This window comes from Nilaparvata lugens, chromosome 5, assembly GCF_014356525.2.
Source record: "Nilaparvata lugens isolate BPH chromosome 5, ASM1435652v1, whole genome shotgun sequence".
Classification (NCBI taxonomy): domain Eukaryota; kingdom Metazoa; phylum Arthropoda; class Insecta; order Hemiptera; family Delphacidae; genus Nilaparvata; species Nilaparvata lugens.
The window spans coordinates 60,764,775-60,785,604 of NC_052508.1; the positions used below are offsets into that span (position 1 = coordinate 60,764,775).

The window sequence follows — 20,830 nt, forward strand, 5'->3', positions numbered from 1 at the left end:
GTTTGGAGGTTTTCCTGGTACCTACTCTGTGTTCTCTTTCCAACGAGATAGTTTACAACATTGTGAGATGCACAGTTTTATCTGCGATTTAAAAAAAAATATTTGAAATTGATCCCTCTCTTTCAAATTAGGTCGAGATTTATCCATGGATATGTACTAATCTTGGCGAGCTGAACAAAAAAGCTTTTGATAATTTTTTTGTGCGAAGCAAATTGAAATATGTCCCAAAAATGTGGGGGGGTGGTGTCAGGGGGGTATAATTTTCTAGGTTTGGAGGTTTTCCTGTAGCCTCCAGTATGTTATCTAACTGACGCATGACTATGTATCCACTTATTTCAGGGAACAAACAGTTTTTCGAGCGAAGGTGAGTGGCTCGCTACCACTGATTTTGATGGGGGTGTATAGAAAGACGAACGCGAGGCGCTCACGTTGGCCATTCGGTGAGACATTTGGCGAGTGACACGGTGATTGTGGCTTCAGTCTGTTAGAGCAACCTGGTCGAGGGTTCAAATCCTGCCGGTGGCATGGAAGTTTGATCATCTCATCAATCACCCACGCACTCATTAAAAAGCATAAAAAAGTTAAATCAGACATAATAGTATAAGATCAGAGGGTTAGGATCTTTGGAATGATTGAAGACTAGATATTTCATGTTTCTCTTGTGAATAAATTTATTTTGCAAAACGACATAAATATTACTAAGAGATCTCTGAAAAATGAACCAAAAAAATCATGAATACTGTTAATAAATTAATAATTGACACTGATACTAGAGTCGAGACTATGGAATAAATAATTCTATCAATATTCAGTTGTTTATCGTTTGAAAAAAATGTAAAATTAACAAACATATCGCCAAAAATAATGGTCCCATCAAACATACGGTTAAAATTAAAATGAGTTATTTGTCACGTTTTTCTCTCTCATCATACTTCTGAATCATTACAATAATTCAATCACATTTTTAAAAATGCAATGTTAGATTTACCCATTATATAAAATTATCCAAATACAGAGGATTTGAATAAAATAAATACTGGTTTATAAAACAACCAATATCATTACTAATATTTATCGAATCAAAGAATATTTACGCCAAGTAAACTGTATTGAACACTGAGCTGAATAACATCAACCAACGTTAGCACTTTCACGTGAACCTTACTATAATTCTCAATCTCCTGAGGAGGAGGGGCTACTAGCCCCTGAAGTGGAATTCACTTCAAACCGTCAGCATTCCCACATCTGTCAGTAATCAATGCTTCCAATTCAATTGATGCAGACAATTTGGAGTGAATCTCACAAAACGAGAACGAGATTCACTTAGTTATTCTGAGTGCTTGATTGTGGTTTACGGTAGAACATTCAAGATGGCACATATCTCACAATTATTAAAACCCTTAAATTTCATAAAATTTACGTATCAGTTATAAATGTTTATTATATTATGACAAGATTCATTTTTCAATAACTCATTTACCCTACATTGAATTTTGACATTATTCAACGAATTAGAAACAAAAGATACATAAGTCTTGAAAAATTAGACCATTTAACTTATATTCGAATATACAATACTAGAAAAATTCAGTTCAAATCAGTCATATCGCAATTCTCGAGATTTTAGTCTTTAAAAAGCAAAGGAAGCTCTTGATGTTTATTGAACAAAATTACAATTGGATTTAATTTGATGCAAGAATTAATAAAATTTGATCATAACAACAGTCATTTGCTGGATAATATACGCATATTACAGTTGCTTATCTCAATTTGTATTTTACAATTAAATTGTAAAACACCAACAGGGTAACACACACATAATACTTAATAGAAGTGAAAACCCTCCGAATTGAGTATATAAATAAAAATCCTCAGTTCATTGTGAGGAAATAAAAGTTCTTACTAATTAAAGGTTCGTACCCACTATAACGTATCATACCATGACCGTGCCCGTACCGACACATGCAAAAAAATATTCTTTGCATCATTTGATATGTAATACACCCATTAGACCGTTCCGTCACCGGCCAAGCACGGAACGTGCCATGCACGTCCAGTTCAACATTTGTCGGCCAGTATATTTTGTCTATGACGAAACGCTCCTTGCATGGTACGTGACGCCTGCAAACCCCGTTGTAACCGCGCATGCGCCGCGTTGGTAACCAGTGTAGACACCATTGTGGTAAAGTACCTAGTTAGTTGCTACTTGCTAATACGAAATACGAAAAAAACTTTTCTTCATCATCCATTAGGTGCCTATATAATGTCCAATACTCCCCCTCAGTTTTCCGTTTTCTTAGAGATTCGAGAATCCAATAGCGCCTCTGAGTTCCTCTATTTTCCTCTTCCTCGTCCAAAATAATTGCAACCATTGCCAATTCTGTTAATGATAATCGCCTAATAGCCATATTTAAAAATAATTATGTGAACACTGATTAGAACACTATTTCACAACACCGCAAAATACGTAAATCTGTTCACCGCTACATTCTCTTGCTAACTGACGCGTTCCCAACAACTTCTGACCGTGCATCATACGCGTAATGTACTGGCATAGAACGCTGTTGATCCGTTGTAGTGGGCATAGTTGTTAACTGACGCGTTCCCAACAACTTCTGACCGTGCATCATACGCGTACCATACGCGTAATGTACTGGCATAGAACGCTGTTGATCCGTTGTAGTGGGCATAGTTGTTATTTTACGTGCCTGGCATGGTCTGACACGGTCCGTGTCTGGTACGTTCTAGTGGGTACGAACCTTAAATAGCAGAATTCTTGAGATTATTTTCCTGCTTTCCAATCTAGGCAAAATATGTATCAGTATATCAGTAACAAACCAAAGTATAATTTATATATTCCATAACATACTATCTTCAATTGATTTATATCAATCTTCCAATTAAATTATCCATTAATTTTAAATTATCTTTCAAGGAAGTACTTGGTGAATTTTTAATTGACAATATAATAATTTGGTACTTATATTTATATGATTTATATAACACTAGAGATGACTTACATAATATATCACAGATACGTAATTTTATTCCTCCTCTTCTACACTTTTATCAATCTTCCAATGCATTGTTATCCTGCTACCTATACTATTTCTTTCTTATATTGAATGTTTTTCCTCCTATTCTATTACTTATTTCTTAGTTCTTCCTTTCATACACTATATTCTTCAATCTCCTCAATTCTCTTCTAATTTCATATTTTTTACTGGTTCTTCCATCCATATTTAACTCCTTTTTCTTCTTAAACCGAAAACATATTCTGAATCTTGTTATCTTTCTTCCACTCCTTCTTTTCCGTTCTTCTCTTCGCTTCTCATGTTCATCTTCTCTTTCTCAATGATCTTTCTTTCTTCACATTCTCGCTACTTTTTATTTCTCTTCTTCTTCTCCCTCACCGGTGGGTTGTCAGGTCCTTCTGACCTAAGCCTGGAAAAAATGGTCGCCGTAGTTAATGAATTTTCCATTAAGAAAAATCACTAATCAGCTGTTTGGGAAGGTCTCAGTTTGTCGAAATCTCAGTTCGTCTAGTTTCCGTTTAAAATATTAATGCCGGCGAACAACTGAGGCGGCCTTTTTTTATAGGCTCAGGTCTGGTATATAGGAGGTGCTGGTTAAGTGGTCTACTACACTTGTAATATTAAGTTAAAAGTAAACATGGATAGTCATTGAAGAAATAGTTGGGTCACGAGAAAAAAGTCGGCCATAGTGAGATTCACTTCCAACTGTTGACATTTCTTACAATAATAACAACAACGCTTCCCATTCAAGAATGATTACATTACGGTGTCCTAATGTCCCAATTCCTGCGGTGTCCCAAGTGAGACACCAACCGGACACCGTAATCTGGTGTTTTATTCAATAAGCGTCATGAGAACTAATGCCCCGCAGACACCAACAGTAGGGGAACAAGGCAGCTTTCTCCTCATTCCTGGTGTCCTAATGTTATAAGCTCAACGATTACATTTGATGTAAAATATCACTTTGAATGTGAAAGTGAATTTCAGTACGGACACCTATTCTGGTGATTGTGCAACTATTGCCAGAACTTGGCATGCATTTGTCAGAACATGTTGTTATCGGAAGTGCCGTAGGCGGAGAGGCGCCGATTGTCGGCCAGGGCGTGGCTGTTATGGGAGACCAATAGTTCACGTTTTGGCCGCCAGACGCCTCGCACATCGTTCAGTGAGATTTCCATGTCCTTGAATGTGTTGAGCAGCACTATCGCCACTATCACCACCAGAAAGCCGCAAATGCTGCCCAGGATATCCTGCACACACAAATCAACCTGTATTCTAACCTATATCACATGCTAAAGTTTGACTAAGAGTGTATTCAAGTGATATTGTAGTGTAGATACAATAGTATAGGACTATACAACAGTTGAATTTGGTGTTCAAGTTACCTAGTCCAAGTGTTCATAATTGTCTTTTTTGTTTAGGGCTACTTTTGAATATAAATCTGAGTACCCTTTTAAATTATTTCATCATGACATGTTTCGGCTACTAATGCCATTTTCAAGTCAGAAAATCACTTGAAAAGGTTAGATAGGAAACATGACGTCATGATGAAATAATTGAAAAAGGGTACAATTGATGGTACAATTAAAAGAGTTTCAATTATTTAAATAATTTTACTCAAATTTTTATTTCTATTTATGTTCAAAATATAATTTGTTGAATGAGAATTTGATATTGTGGAATTGTTCCATAATTGAAAAAATCTGGTGTGGCACACTCACACAACTTTCCTTGCCGTTATGAAAATTGATCACCTGACGCTAGTGTACTCGCGCATCTCAAGTCTACTATTCAAAGATATGAGACAGCTGGTGATAGGTCAATAACGCTGGAAACACACGAGATCTGCTATCTCTTCGTAGTGAATGATTTAATAGAACCAACAGTTGCCAACAGTTTGCAATTTAATAATCACATTTTCTCGGATTTCAAGCTTATTTTCAATTGTAGAGATTTTCATGCTCAATCGTTTCCACTTGAAATTTTTTGTTTAAATTGTATATGAAGGCTGATAATTGAGAATCTAAAATCAAACTTTGCATAGATGGGGCAAAGCTCCTGAAATTTTTACAGATATAGGACTTGATGCAGTTGATAGAGCTTATCAATGACTATTCCAGGTATAAATTTGATCAAAATCGTTGGAGCCGTTTTCGAGAAAATCGCGGAAAACCCTGTTTTTGACAACATTTTCGCCATTTTAGCCGCCATCTTGGATTGCATTTGATATCGAAATTGTTCGTGTCGGATCCTTATAGTGTAAGGACCTTACGTTCCAAATTTCAAGTCATTCCGTCAACTGGGAGATGAGATATCGTGTACACACATACACTCACACACACACACACACACACACACACACACACACACACACACACACACACACACACACAGATCTGTTTTAGGACTCAGGAGACCTTGAAACGTATAGAAATTTAGAAATTGGGGTACCTTAATTTTTTTCGGAAAGCAATACTTTCCTTACCTATGGTAATAGGGCAAGGAAAGTAAAAACACAGTTTTTTTGTCACATTTAATTATTAATTAATGAACACAAATAATGAAAAGTTTTTTGATCAGCTGTTTTTTGATCACCTTTCTTAGTTTCATGTTAGCGGCTGGAAAGGGTCTCTTTCCGGCCTAGGCCGGAAAAAAACCTGTTCTGACGTCATACGAGAGTCGTCTGCAAACAATGTCTTTCAGATCTACGTAGGGACTGGAAAACAGCTGCTTTCTGTTCAGTGTGGCGAAAAAGGACTTCTAGGATCATCGGTTTGCTTTAACAGTGAAATTTGAAACATAAACGCCCTATACCATGGGATACCTTCTTATGCTATATTTTCTCTACGGTTCAACGTTACCTGGCCAGACAAGTGGCGCCACTCCTTGAAGAGTATTGCGGAGGCAGTGAGAACTAGAGCGGTGAACATGACGTAGTAGACAGGTGTCACGATGCCCGTGTTGAACATATCCAGTGACTTGTTCAGGTAGTTCATCTGCACGGTTATGAACACTAACACCAGCGCCAGGAAGGTCCACGTCAGCCAGTGACGCATTTCGTTGCGTTGTCCTGAAACATTATATTTAAAAGAAAACGTTTGTAAAAGCTAGTGCAGTATTTGGTAATACAAGTACAGAATACTTCTCAAAGGAACACCTTCGTTGCGATAAATCAATCCTACCCTGTAAGATGTATCTACATATTAATATTATTCATTTATTCATATACATAGATAATAAATTCATTTTTCAGGTAAAAACAACAGGAATTCGCACAACACTGCTTTATACCTTAGTACACAGTCTTATAATATACATGTCTGTTATGTTATCTTTTTTTTCTTTAGGGCTACTCTTAAATATAAATAAAAATTAGAAATCCAATTACCCTTTTAAAATTGTTCAATCACGACATGTTTCGGCTTTATTAACAATAATGGTGATATATAGCCAAAACATGTGATTGAACAATTTTAAAAGAGTACTTAGATTTCTAATTTTTATTTATGTCTGTTATAATATACACCGTTTATTATGATGCCTTCTTCTGCGTTATTAGTATTTTTGTTAAGTCATTTTCTTATCAAGAGAATAATTGAAAAACACAGATTTTATTGTCAATTCACTTTATAAGTTTATTTACAGGATTACAGAAAAGCATAAGAAGTTATTACCAAGTATTTTTTTACTAAGAAGATTCATTTCCAAGTAATAGCATAGGGAAAAGATAGCACAAGAAGATATCCCATGGTATAGGGCGTTTATGTTCCAAATTTCACTGTTTACTCTAGCCGATAGTCTACGTGAAACTATATGTGAGGCTCAAGTCTCTCATATTGTGCCGTTCTTACACTCTCACCCGGTCAAAACAATAATAGTAGACAGAAGTCGGCCTCAGTTAACAAAACAAGTATAGCTTGGGTTGAAATTTGTACAACCTACACCATGTGATATCTACTTATGCAATCTTTTTCTATGATTACAGTTTCGTGTTTCGAAACCAACGCATCTTATCCAGCTATACTAGTGAAGCAAAAGGCTTTATAACATTAGTGCTTGTCAACCAACTCATCAAATCAAATTATTCACACATTATTATTAATAGAGTAAGCTAATATAGTATTCTAATCAATTCAAATAAAGTAATTGTAAAGTAAGTACAAGTTTTAGAGACAAGATCCATTCAATGAATACGTAAACAAAATAACTATAGTGAGGTCCACGTAATAATTTCGTTTCAACTTTGGTTTTGCTATGCTTGTCTATCATTCGACAAAGCCGGTGGTACTATCCTTTTCTAGGTCAACAACGATGACAATTATGTTTTTGACAGTGTAGAAATATAATTTATTAATGCAGAGAATCGGCATCGCTATTCTTCTTTCTTTATCCACTGCCATTATAGCGTGGACCACACTATAATACAACTTAATACAAGTATTATCATATATACTACTTGAATTTTTTAATTATTATAGAAATAGAGAGTACTGTTTTAAACTTTACTACATAAACACTACTATTTTCAGCACTCGTGTCTTTTTTCAAAAAAGGAAATTTGAAAATGGCAAGAGAGCCGAAACTAGTAGTGTTTATGTAAAAAAGTTTAAAAAGGGTACTAGTTATTTCTATAATAATTGAACAAAATACTATTGTATTCACATGAAATGACTTTTGTCAAAGCAATTCTTTTTGTGACGATAAAACAACGTTAGTAGACTCTAATAACTTTGACGATAAAACCTTCTTGATTCTTGAACACAGGAGCCAAATAGTATTTATATAATAAAATCACTTCACTTGTATGAAGCTACTTTTACAAAAATTATTAAAAAACACAATATGAAAACTTGAAAATGGCCAAAGGCCAAAACTACTTGTTTGAGATATTTTAAATAAAAGGGTACTTTATATTTTTATATTGTGTTTTCTAAATAATATTTATATAATTTATCAATGATTTTTCTATCAATAGTGTACATCAAATAATGTAAACGTTGCAAACTATCAATATGTATTGAACAGACAATAGCAGAGTAGGTAGCAACTGACCAGAAAGTGTCTCCCTGATGGCCAGACCGAGGCCCTTGCAAGACATGACTGTCAGTGAGCCAATAGACGAGCACAGGATTAGATAGACGGACACGTTACGATGGCCGTACAACGGCCCAAAGTAGAATATTATCATTATTGCAGTCGTAATCACCAACATCACGTACAGAATGAAATCTGAAACAAATTGAAATTAGCAAATGATATATCATTCACACTAACAGAAATACAAAATTTAATAATAGCCTACAACTATTGAAAATTTAATGCAAAGAAACTGGTGAAAACAGTAAAAATAAAGGCGAAATTCCACATATCAGTGAACGTGTCCGGTACAGTGAGAATATTACTTCCATTACTTCTAATGGGACTTTTCATATAGGATATATGGCGAATACTTTTCGTTTCAATCTCAACTTACATGCTTGGTTGGGCTGAGTTTTCCATTACAACTCATTATATATTCACTGTACCAGACACTGCTTCTGATATTAATATGTGGAAATTCGCCTTCAATAAATTACAATTAGTGAAAATAAGTACATGGAATTTCATTGATATCCAATATTACATTAGTTCAGATAACTTTAAATAAAATTGCAGTGCTTCAAAACCAATCAGAATGTATTCTAGTGGCAATCAAAACAAACATGAATTGAGTTTGTTCTTATAATAATTTGTTTATATATAAAACGGCTCTTAGTATATAATATGTGAAATTCAAGTTTCAAGAGAATGACTATACAGCTTACTCGTATAATATATTAGAATTTTCTTATCAATCAACTTGGAATAATAAAAATTCAAAACAAAAGTATGTAACACTCAAACTCACCACGTTCTTGAAGTTTTTCAATTAGCACTTCTAGACTTTCAATTTCTTCCTCTTTGGGAGCGTGAATTACAATTATTGTAGATCCCAATATACACAGAAAACAGCCTAGCTGAAAAGATAATAGAATTTGAAATTTAGATGAAAGTGGTGAACATTTTCCAATAGATTCGGAGGAAATATACAATTATTTTGAATATTTAATAATGACGAAAGTATCATTTTTTTGTAGAAAGAATGAAAAATGTTTTTCAACAAGTCAATACTTGATTCAAATTATTGAAAATGTATTTGTAGAAAATATCATTTTTCAATTCATTTATTGATTCAAGATGCATTGATGATTCAAGATGATTCATTTATTGAATCAATAAATTAAAATAATGGGGGGGGGAGGACAAGAGGAGCAGCCCAAAACTGTTCCTCCCCCAAATTTTGATTCATATACTAGTCCAGAAAGAAGGTTATGTTTTACCACTTAAGAATTTGTGTCCAATTTACTGAGCAAACACAAACAAGAAGTTTTAAATACAGAAAGATTTAAAATGAAACTTGTATAATATATACAGGGTTGGGCAGGGAGGTATGGATGATAAGAAATAATAACAGTTACACACTCATTTTTAAACCAAACTCAAAATTTATTTTTTTCATGTGTAACTTGGATGTTGCCATTATAAAAATTGATGAGGATAAAATTAGAACATTGATTATGTACAAAGAATAACATCTGTTAAATGCTGTCTGGTTTTGTCCATACACTCCTGTAGACATTGTGAGAAGTTGTCCATAATCCTCTGATGCATTGCACGTGGTATTGCTCGATTTTTTTGAGTTATTGTTTTACTCAGGGCTTCAAGGGTTCGTGGTTTGTTCATGTATACACGTGCTTTTAGGTAGCCCTATAAAAAATAGTCACAATGCGACAGTCCGGTGACCAAGGAGGCCTCTCCACATCTCCACGCAACGAAATGAGGCGTCCAGGGAAGGTCTGCCTTAGAAATTCCATAGCTGCTCTCGATTTATGGCATGTCGCCCCATCTTCTTGAAACCATACAGTATTGACGTTGACACGTCGTCTTCTAAAATTGGCAGAAAAAAATCACGAAGCATCGTTAGGTAACGATCCGTATTGACAGTGAAGGTTCGACCGTTTGCTCGAAAAGAGTAAGGGCCAATAAGTTTCATGAGGCTACCTAAAGGCACGTGTACATGAACAAACCACGAACCTTTGAAGCCCTGAGTGAAACAATAACTCGATAAATTCGAGCGGTACCACGTGCAATGCTTCAGAGGAGTATGGACAACTTCTCACAATGTCTACAGGAGTGTGACAAACCGTATGGACAAAACCGGACAGCATTTAACAGATGTTATTCTTTGTACATAATCAATGTTCTAATTTTATCCTCTTTATTTTTTATAATGGCAACATTCAAGGTACATACTAAAAAATAAATTTTGAGTTCGTTTAAAAATGATTGTGTAACTGTTATTTCAAATCATCCACACCTCCCTGCCCAACCCTGTATTATTCAAATCTCACTCAACAGATTGAAATACACAATAAATTATTTTGAATGTGCAGAAATGTTTAGGTGTCATTTCCCGGTAGTTATATTACGAGCTGATAATTTCAACATGATAATGTGTGAAATAAATATTTTCTCGACAAGGATTCAGTTGAAAATCTTCAATCACCTTTTCTAAAGATTTGAAAGAAATACACAACTATTCTGATCATTAAGATATGTTTAGGTAGAGACTGAGAGATAAGTTGTGGCTTCGGACCGTTATCCCACATGGGACTGACCATTGAAATTGTACAAAGAACTCGGTATTCTACTTCTAGCCTGCACACTTTAACTCTATGTTATGCTTTCGGACAGTGCACACTCTCCTGAGAGAAAAGGAAAGATTTATGAGTGTGAAAGTTGGTCACACTGCAGTAAGATTCACGATCAACTGACAGCATTCTTTATAAAAAGCATTAGCACTTCCCATTCAACCAACAGTTTAAAATGTACCGCACAATACCACCTACTTAATTTCACCGTAAGAGGGGCCATGAGCCACAACTATAGTGAGGTCCACTTTATAATGACAGTACTTGATCAACTTCAGTTTTGCTATCCTTGTCTATCATTCGACAAAGCCGGTGGTACTATCCTTTTCTAAGTTCACAACGATGACAATTATGTTTTTAACAGTGAAAAAATATAATTAATTAATGCAGAGAATCGGCATCGCTATTTTTCTATCTTTATCCACTGCCATTATAACGTGGACCACACTATAGTCTCGTGGCCTCTATCAATGTTTGGAAGAAAGATTGCATGCTTGAATTATCGATAAGGATTCAGTTGATTCAGTCACCTTTCCCAACAGATTGAGTCTTTCGTTGAGAAATTTGGACGCTAGCACTGAAGACACAAGGACACTGAGCGCTCCTAGCGGGGTAACCAGGGAAGCTGGGGCGAACGCGTAGGCCGCAAAATTGGCTCCTTCACCTATTCCCACTAGAACAAACCCAAATTGAAATATAAATACGAATTTTACATTAAATGTCGTCCAACAATTGAACTATAACCATTGAGGGAAAATAGCATAAGAAAATATACTTACCATGGTATAGGTAGTTTATGTTCCAAATTTAAAGCCGATTTTTGTTACCTTAAGCCGACTGCTGTCTATTATTACTGTTTTGGCCGGGTGAGAGTATGAGAACGGCCCAGTGTGTAATATAGCTTCACGAGAAAAACTACTAGGATCATCGGCTTGAGTTAACATTGAAAATTGGAACATAAAAGCCCCATACCATGGAATATCTTCTTGTGCTATAACTTAGTAATAAAACTACTATTTATCACTGAATTGTATTGTCTATGAATTAAACTATATTTTAGTTATAAATCTCACTGAACACTCGTGTTAACACATCATTCAGTTTCTAAGGGCTCCATTGAAAAGTTGGTCAAATATATAAGACCATAATAATATAATACCATAATATATTATATTATAGTCTATGTGATTCGGCCTTGAAAAAACTGTCTATTATAATTATACCCAACAAATTGAAATGTTCTTCTGTACATACAAAGTGTATTCTAGTGTATTATACAAAAGATTCTGAAAATCAGTATTATCAAAATTGATTTTAAAAAAGCTTAATTCAGACTACTTGCACTCACAGACAATCTATTAAAAGCCTAGTGTGATAATATTTCAACAATTGAACCGACAATATTGGTATGAATAATTGATTTCAAATTTTACAGTAATGTTTGTGCTTAGTGACAAAAAAGTTTTCTATTCTATTCCCAATAAAGATATAGAAAAAATAAGACCGATCTACCCCATTGTTAACAATGAGTTCATGAAATTCGAAAGCGCTACAGTCTTGTGAGTAAACACATACTATGATTTTACATATGAATAATTGACTACATGTCGGTATAAAAGTAAAAATAGAATGCTCATACAGAATAAACAAAATTAAATCTATACAACTAATATTAATACATTGAATACTATAATAAGTTACACAGAATTATCTAAATCAAAAGTATAGATATGATATAGTTTATATCTCAATTTATATATTAATACAAACAAAAATCATATACAACTAACGGAAGATAACTACTAACAGGCTCAGGCAAAAATGTGTTATCCCGAATTTTGTTATATAACTTTCCTCAAAGACAATTTGAGGAAAATTATGATCGAATTAAAATGTACACCTCTAAAACATTGTAATTGAATTTATTGATTTGATTAAAAGGAAATGAATTTAGTCCATTTGTCTATTCCCATTGAAAAAATAAATACAAAATAATTCTGGAATTAAGAATAGATTTACAGGAAATGGTTTTATATCATGTTCGTAGATGAATATATACCACTAAAATATTGTTTATGAGTTCTTATCTCTCTTAATTATTCCGGTGACGCGTTAGTGGGAAGGATATAGGCCTAATTACTCATCCATTTTCAAGAATGAAGATTGGTATGTTGAACGTTAGCAACAATTTAAATTAAATAATTAAATTATGTAGCCTAGATTACGAAAATAGATTGATTCAAAATTATCTTCAGAATTCAATCTCTACAACCTCTAATTAGACCTATCGGAAATGCAATTCAATATTATGATGGAAATATAAGAGACGTTGCTTATCTTGTTTGATACGCAGACCACTTCCCCATCAAGTTGTGGTTTTCAGTCGATTATATTTCACTGATACACAAGAGCTTTCTGGGTAAAATGTTTTTACAAAATAAAATTTGTTCAAACAAAATTACGTTTATAATGAACGCCAATAATGAATAGAAATGAAATCAAAAGACCGATGAATGAAATCAAAAGACCGATAAATGAAATCAAGAGAAGGGTAAAAGTCTTACTTGTGATTAAGCCAGTCCACCAGATCCATTCTTTGAGATATCCGAATCCTCCGGCAGCCGCTCTAACCGAACCTCCTTTAGAAAGTCGAATAAGAGCGATTTTCTTTATTATAAAACTGGCTCCTGTAGAAAAAATAAATTTTAATAATTATTTTATGTATTAATAATAATTTGTTTGAGAATTAAATCCATACCACATTAGGACACCAAATCGGGTGTTCATAAAATAAGATAAGATATTTATTGACTATTGTTACAAGACTGTTGCCTATGGTAACATTGACAAAGAATGTACAATATAAAATTGAATAAAACTTAAGAAAAAACAATTATTTAAAAGTTCCGCATCAGTATTAATCAATTACAAATATGTAAGAAAATAATATAGTATATATTGAGCCATCAAAATTATACTAGATCACATTAGCAAACTAGAGGAAAGATTTTTTTCTTTCTTTCCATGTGTAGCAAGGTGGGACGCCGATCAAAATGTGACACTGGCCTGACACCAGAACGTCCTTTGAAATGTGATGTCCCACATGGGCCGCCACTGGAGGCTGGTGACTCAGACACTTTGTGTCGCAGCTGTGTGCTCTAATGTAATAAAGGCCTGAACAATGGGACATTTTCTAGTGAGATTCATTTGAGACTGATAGCATTGTTTAACTAGGAATATAAATAAGATGTTTATATAGATGGAATATAGATGCTCAAAAATAATACTAACAGTTTGAAGTGGATCTGACTATGGAGTTACCTCCCAGTTGCAAGTAGTTGTAAATTTAACCAAGTTTCAACAAAATAAATAATGAATGAATATGACTCCAATGCGATTACGTCATTAAACAGTAGTTGAATACAATAGAAATAGACGTACGTGCAAACAAGTATTAGTATTATAACACGTATAGTGTTTATTATACCATCTCATTGGTTTTCATTTCTGGGGAATTGATGGGCTCCGCCGTCAAGGGTGTATTTTATAGCACAAATTAGTTGATATACATGCTCTTGCTTTTCCCATTGGACTGGTGATCACTTGAGTAGCTCACTCCGCTTAATATAATTTGAAAGAATCGGTTTCAAATAGTGGTGTAAAGCCTACCTAAAGCTTTACTTATTTCAACCCTTTCCATTACCCTCATACAAGCCTAAAGCTTATGCAAGCATCATTTCAGGAAAATAAACTTTGTAACTCTAGAATCTAGAACTATAGTACAAGAAAAGTATTTCCTTTGCTGGAGTAAAAATAATAAATAATGTTTTATTATACGCTGACAACAGTCTGGAGTCAGTTTAATTAAGGTAATGGTCATTAATGCAAGTTCATGCAAAAATTTGAACTGAAATCATACCTGACTAAGAGTAAAAATTATTACGAAGACCTCGAACCTTTAAAATACTGGAAGAATCAAAAAGTAACCATGAGCAGGAAGACTGCAGTTGTATAGCTTACTTACCAATGAATAAGCATGAGCTGATAGCAAATCCCAATCCAATGTAAAACTCAGACGTTGAATACAATTGACTTGTCAAAATATCAGGACTATGAGCCATTTTACAATAATTTATTGCATAATCACTGTAGGCTAATTCAATAATATAGGTAACGTCAATCTAAACACCAACTTGCGATAATAGATTTATAATAACAAGCGGTTTCTACATTGCAAAAGAGAATCAGTAAACAGGGTGAACCTATAGTTAAATAAAGTTGAATTTTTAGTTTAAATATCTAGTTGAATCACTCCGATATTTAATAGAATACTGTAAATTAGGAATAATTCTCATATCAAATAATTTCAAAAACACTGAGCACAGACAAGTCTACAGAAAACAGAAATTATATTATAGGTTATGTCACCTGACTTGGCTGACGAATTTATGACAATTTTTTTTCAAATAATGATAATTTGAATTTATAATCTGTGAACCATGATAGATTGTATTATGAAAAAGTATTCCAATTTCTATGAAAAACCAAAAAAACAGAATACATTGGTTAAATCTATCTATCAATGTTCTTGACATTGACATTTTTGGGGTTTGATAGATTATAAATTAGGCCTACGTCATGTAGGTGCCACCGAATGATCAAGGACCTCTGACACTCTGTTTTGTGCGGGGAAAATAAAATAGTTTGACGTAAGGATTGTATAAGATAGATTTATGTAGATTACATTGAATTCTGTAATAATTACAGAAATAAGAATAAAAGAATTATTCTTTAATTCAATCGCATTGTTTTATAATTATAAGTTGCTGATTTAAGGAATATATTTTCCATTCCTTTTTTCTAGTACATGCTGTTGTGATATTTGTTTTGAACAATTGATTTATTTGTGACAAAAAATAAATGAAAACCAGTTTTTGTGAAATCCAAAATTTCTATAAATGTGTCAAAGCACAAAAAAAGTTTGTTTGTCAAAAGATTTCCCAAAAATCAATTTTTTCGATTAAAGTAGTCACGGATTCATGGGAATTCCAAACAAATAAAAGCGTCAAAGCTACTTCAAAAGCTGCTAGACAATTTTATGTAGCTTGAAGCGTATTTAGTTAGTCTAGAACAGTAGTAGACTTGATGAACTTATTGTTTGTATTACAATAGTCGAACCTTTTTGAAAATAAATAGATCGATTGGAGGCTGTGGGTTTATTTGCATAATTTGATTTTTCAAATAATAATTAATTATCATACAATCGTTCACGTCGCCTACGATAGTAGCTCAGTGAGTGGAAGTGAGACTACCGGTACCGTATTATTTAATATTCTCAAAAAACTCCATAAACAAATTATTCCTGAGCGTAAATCCACAAGTTAATGGGGTATTTTTAAACGTGGAACTTCTACACTGTATAAGGCAATCATATTTAGACCATGATCCAGTATAAATTAGCTGTAATTCTCATATCTACACTGGTAAGCTATTATTGTAGTCTACTTTCATATTATTTATAGCCTATAATGAACATTATGTTTTTCATGTGAGCTGACTGAAGAGTTCAATACTTCAATTTTCTTCATGATAATTTATTGTGTTTATTGCAAGAGTTTGAGCATAGATTAAATAATATTAGTTATTATGATTTGTATACTGAGCATTATTGAATTAATAAAAATTTAATATTTATTCAAACATTTATATAGACTTATTCATAGATCTGATCTGATATTAATTGTTGATTGTTGTTAATGATAATAATAATAATAATGATGGATCCTATTTCAAATATATTTTATTTGTTAAGAAAAGGTTTTTTTTTTATTTGATCATGAATTCTCATGATACAGTATATTAAGGTGGAATATTTTGTCAATTCATGATAGGCCTATTCCTACATAATTACCACGCTACAAACAATTTCACAACGGTGCGGCATTGGAAAAGGATATAGCGTATGTACTACCTGTTTCTTTCTAATTACAGACAAGGATAGCAAACCAATGTAATTATTTCTTTACTTTATAATATAATACCTATACGGTAGGTATGTAATTTTGATGAGAGTAATGATGCACGAATAGTGATTTTCGTTACAACCATAAATATTTATACGCATGCAGCTGTATAATACAAGGGCCTTCAAGTGTGACTAATTCATGTGGAGGATAGTTTGAAATGTGTGAGAATTCAATTAATGCGGATATATTGCAATTGAAAGATTTATTTGGAAATGATTTTCTTTCAATTCATACAATTGAAAAGAGCAGTTTTGTATTCTATTCTAGGCTTGTACTTATCTAATACTTTGTTAATGTAAAAGTAAAAGATTGAACAATGAACATTTTGAAACTTTGATAAAAGCAGAATACTTAGGATTATGTGAGAAACATAAATATTCGCCTCTAAAAGCTGACAAGGATGAAGTATTTTAGTATTTCATACCTAGAATAATGTAAATAAAAATATAAATCTCAGTACCCATTTAAATTATTTTATCACAACATGTTTTGACTTGAAAATGGCATTAATGTCTGAAACATGTTGTGATAAAATAATTTAAAAGGGTACTGAGATTTATATTTTTATTTATATTAAAAGAAGCCCTAAAGAGAAAAGACACTAAAATAATGTATTAAAGTTTTTTCAATTCTAACATATTGACAAAGGATACATTTCATTTCAGATACTGTTGATGGTGAGATTATTGTGATACCTATCCATAATGAAAACACTGGGTTGTTGTCAAAATATCACTTATTTATTTAAAAAATTACAAACATGTTTCAACAGCAATGGTGCCATCTTCAGTATCTTCGATCAGTAGTAATTTTTAAAAATAAATAAGTGATATTTTGACCTACCTATAATAGTGATATTTGACAACCTAAGTTAGAGTTTTCATTATGATAAATTTCATCTTTAAAAATAAGCTATACATCTACAAGATGCCATACGCTAAATAAATGAATAATTCTTTTCATTCTATTTTCCCATAAATTTTACAGTTTAAATTCATCTCTATTTTCAGTGTTTCCAAACAGCGATTGGTGGAGTCACAAATATCAACAATTGGGTTTGTACAATTTTAATAAATAATTTATAATAAACTATGATTGGAATGAGATCAGATTTATTCAGACTAATTCCTTTAACGTACAACAAATATTATTAGCCTCAGAACACTAATAAAAGTTATATTACGCTAAATACATAATACATCTATTGAATGTATTAATCAACGCGAAACCAAGATATATTTTTTTGATAAGGAGAAATATATTGTAGATTTAATGCCAATAATAATTTACTGTTGTGAACTATATTGTAGATTTATTGATGTGGAACACTCTTTCCTTGTCTATGCTTTCCATTGAACAACATTTTGAAATTAATTTTACAAACAACCTAGTGAATCTCCCACATGCACTGTAGTCATTATTGAGGAATAAAATATACATTTTTGTAATTTGTAAAGTAAGATAGAGAATATTTTCTCTCCAGGATCCATGTTCTTCAGAATAATGTGTTTTTTATGGACTGAAGGCAATTGAATGTATAAAAATATGGCAATTACAAGAGTAAAACTAAGAATTCAGCTGTGGGGAACAATGTGTTTAGTAATACCATATAGCACATAAAAATTGTACTATATACTCATACTATCATAACTCATAGTGGTACTATAATACAGTAATAATTACTGTAAATAATTTATTATAAACTGTAGTAAGTAAGATTCGCCTACCGGTAGTATTTTTTGAATGCAGGGGAATAATTAATTAGTTACTTTCAATAAGTTATAGTAACACTTCAAACTTGGTTTACTATAGCATTCTTATGAATAACATATTATTGCTCTCCATTCAACCAATGTTGATACAATTCAAAGTAAGTTTTACTATTAGTTTATCTGTGGCCTCTTGGGCTCTTCAGTTTAGATTGCTATGTCATACAAAAACTTCTAAGAAGTCATAAAGAATATAGAGTTCTCTTATTATATAATTACACGAACACTTATCAATTCTGCGGTGATATTCTTCAGTTTAGACTGTTATTTTGTTCAAAATAATGTCCAAAAATGATTCTTTGCAGAATGATTTCCAGAATGTTTTGAAAGCTCATTCAAAACCGAATGATGGTGTCGTGTTATTGCTTTGCAAAACAGATTGCAACTATTGTCCTGCAGCTGAGAAATGATTGAAGGTAATTATTAAAAGTTTCATATTACGGTACGGTAGCCTATGCTATTTTACTTGAATTTATCAACAAACTCAAGTTTCTGTGGTCAGTTTCAATTTATTTATTTGGTCCAAGGCATATTATAAGCCCCTTGCTGCCTTTTTAAAATCATTACCAACAAAGAAAACTAGGGATCTTTTCGTAATGCGCTGTATGTATAATTTTTTACATGATGTATTTTCATAAAGTGTTTCATTTGCAGACAAACTGTGATAAAAATCCAGCTTTACAGTGTGTCCAAGTTATCAAAACAGATGTTTTCTCGCCTACAGACCCTTTCATAACAACTTACAATGTACAAGACGTACCGTACATGGTATTCTTCAGTGGTGGAAAAAAGGTAGATCTACTATGGATCATAAAAAATTTGTTATTTTTTAGAAAAATTATGACTATATTTTAATGGAAAACTTTGAAAGTTTGATTGAACAGCAAGAATTATTAACAGATAAAATGAATAGATTGGAACACATTTTTGTAAAATTAGTTTGTATTGCAGCCAATACGATGTGACAATAGCAGTTCCCTAATTTAAAAAATATGGTGAAAACTTTTAAAAAAACTATGACAAATATAGAAAACTTGCCGTTATTGATGAATTGGAATTGGACGAATTGTGGAATTTATCTTCAAGATTAGATAAGCGCCGAGCTATTTCTTTTCCCGTTGGAATGGTATAAAAGCTCATATTATATATACTCAAGCGATATTATTAAATACCCATAAATTTTATGGACACCAGTCCGGTCACTGATGACAGACTAAGGCCCGGTTGCACAAAAGCCTGTTGAATTCTATTCGAGATTAATACCAAGAGAACCAATCAAAGGCTCTTTGAAAAGAAGGCTTCTCTAATTGGTTCGTGGCATTTAATCGGGATTAAAAAGTTAACAGATTTTTGTGCAACCAGGTGTGTGGTCTCACTAATGCCTCAGCTTGTTATAATCACTGAAAAACAATGATGTCTTAATTCAATTTGGACCAAGAAGTTGAAAAGAAAATATTATGGTATTATATTATAAGAAATATTTTTTGAAATTTACTACGATGAATATACATTTATTTATTATTTTATATTGACAATTGGTAGTTGTCAATTTATTCATAAAATCTTGGTAATTAAAAACGACGGGAAACAATAGATACGTCTAGTCAATTAATGTCAGTATAAGAACTCTATTGAAAATTATTGCTAGAGAAATTTTGTAAATAATTTAATATGAAAAGAAATTTTGTATTCTCAGGTTGATGCCGTTCAGGACTATTTTGAAGATAAAATGTCTGCTGGATTTGCCAAGTTGCCTAGGAAAAGGAAATGATTTCTTTAATATTTATATATAATAATAAGATTTTAAGTGGAACAGGGAATGTGAAAAAGCAGTTGAATCACGCAAAAAATCGTTTGAAAAATACTCTTCAAATAAGAATGAGATGACCCACAAAGACTTTCTAGAAACAAGAAAACTTTCAAACAAAATCATCAGACAAGAGAAAAGAAAATATGTAACTCAGCAAATAGAATCAATTGAATCCGATTTTAAAAATTATAACACGCACAGATTCTACAAAACGTTTTCAAATCAAATTAAAGGTTACATTCCTCAAAACGTTTGCTTCAAGAAGCCAGATGGAAGTCTTGCACTTAGCAATGAAGAAAATTGTGAAGTACTAGCTAATTATTTTGAAAATCTTCTAAACTGTCCAGAACCTGTAGAAATTCTCCCGATTTTCAACCACATACCTCTACAACAGGATGAATCATTACCACCAACAGAAGAAGAAATCATCAAACACATAGGTAAACTAAAAAATAACAAG

General features: G+C 32.7%; 1 protein-coding gene and 1 long non-coding RNA gene across 2 annotated transcripts; one reads left to right on the forward strand and one right to left on the reverse strand.

The window, feature by feature from the left end:
- Positions 1-646: 646 nt before the first annotated feature.
- Positions 647-15,195, reverse strand: LOC111059073 (magnesium transporter NIPA2). Its single transcript, XM_022346684.2, has 7 exons — positions 14,790-15,195; positions 13,330-13,452; positions 11,296-11,438; positions 8,923-9,031; positions 8,088-8,264; positions 5,897-6,105; positions 647-4,285 (listed from the first exon to the last, which is right to left on the reverse strand). Exons 1-7 carry the CDS (start codon positions 14,884-14,886, stop codon positions 4,079-4,081), a joined length of 1,065 nt encoding a protein of 354 aa, XP_022202376.1. The 5' UTR covers positions 14,887-15,195; the 3' UTR covers positions 647-4,078.
- Positions 15,196-16,053: 858 nt separating this feature from the next.
- Positions 16,054-20,366, forward strand: LOC111059075. The gene is made up of 5 exons (XR_005571413.1): positions 16,054-16,248; positions 17,802-17,846; positions 18,866-18,976; positions 19,215-19,352; positions 20,257-20,366. It is a non-coding gene; the product is annotated as an uncharacterized LOC111059075 (long non-coding RNA).
- Positions 20,367-20,830: the final 464 nt, after the last annotated feature.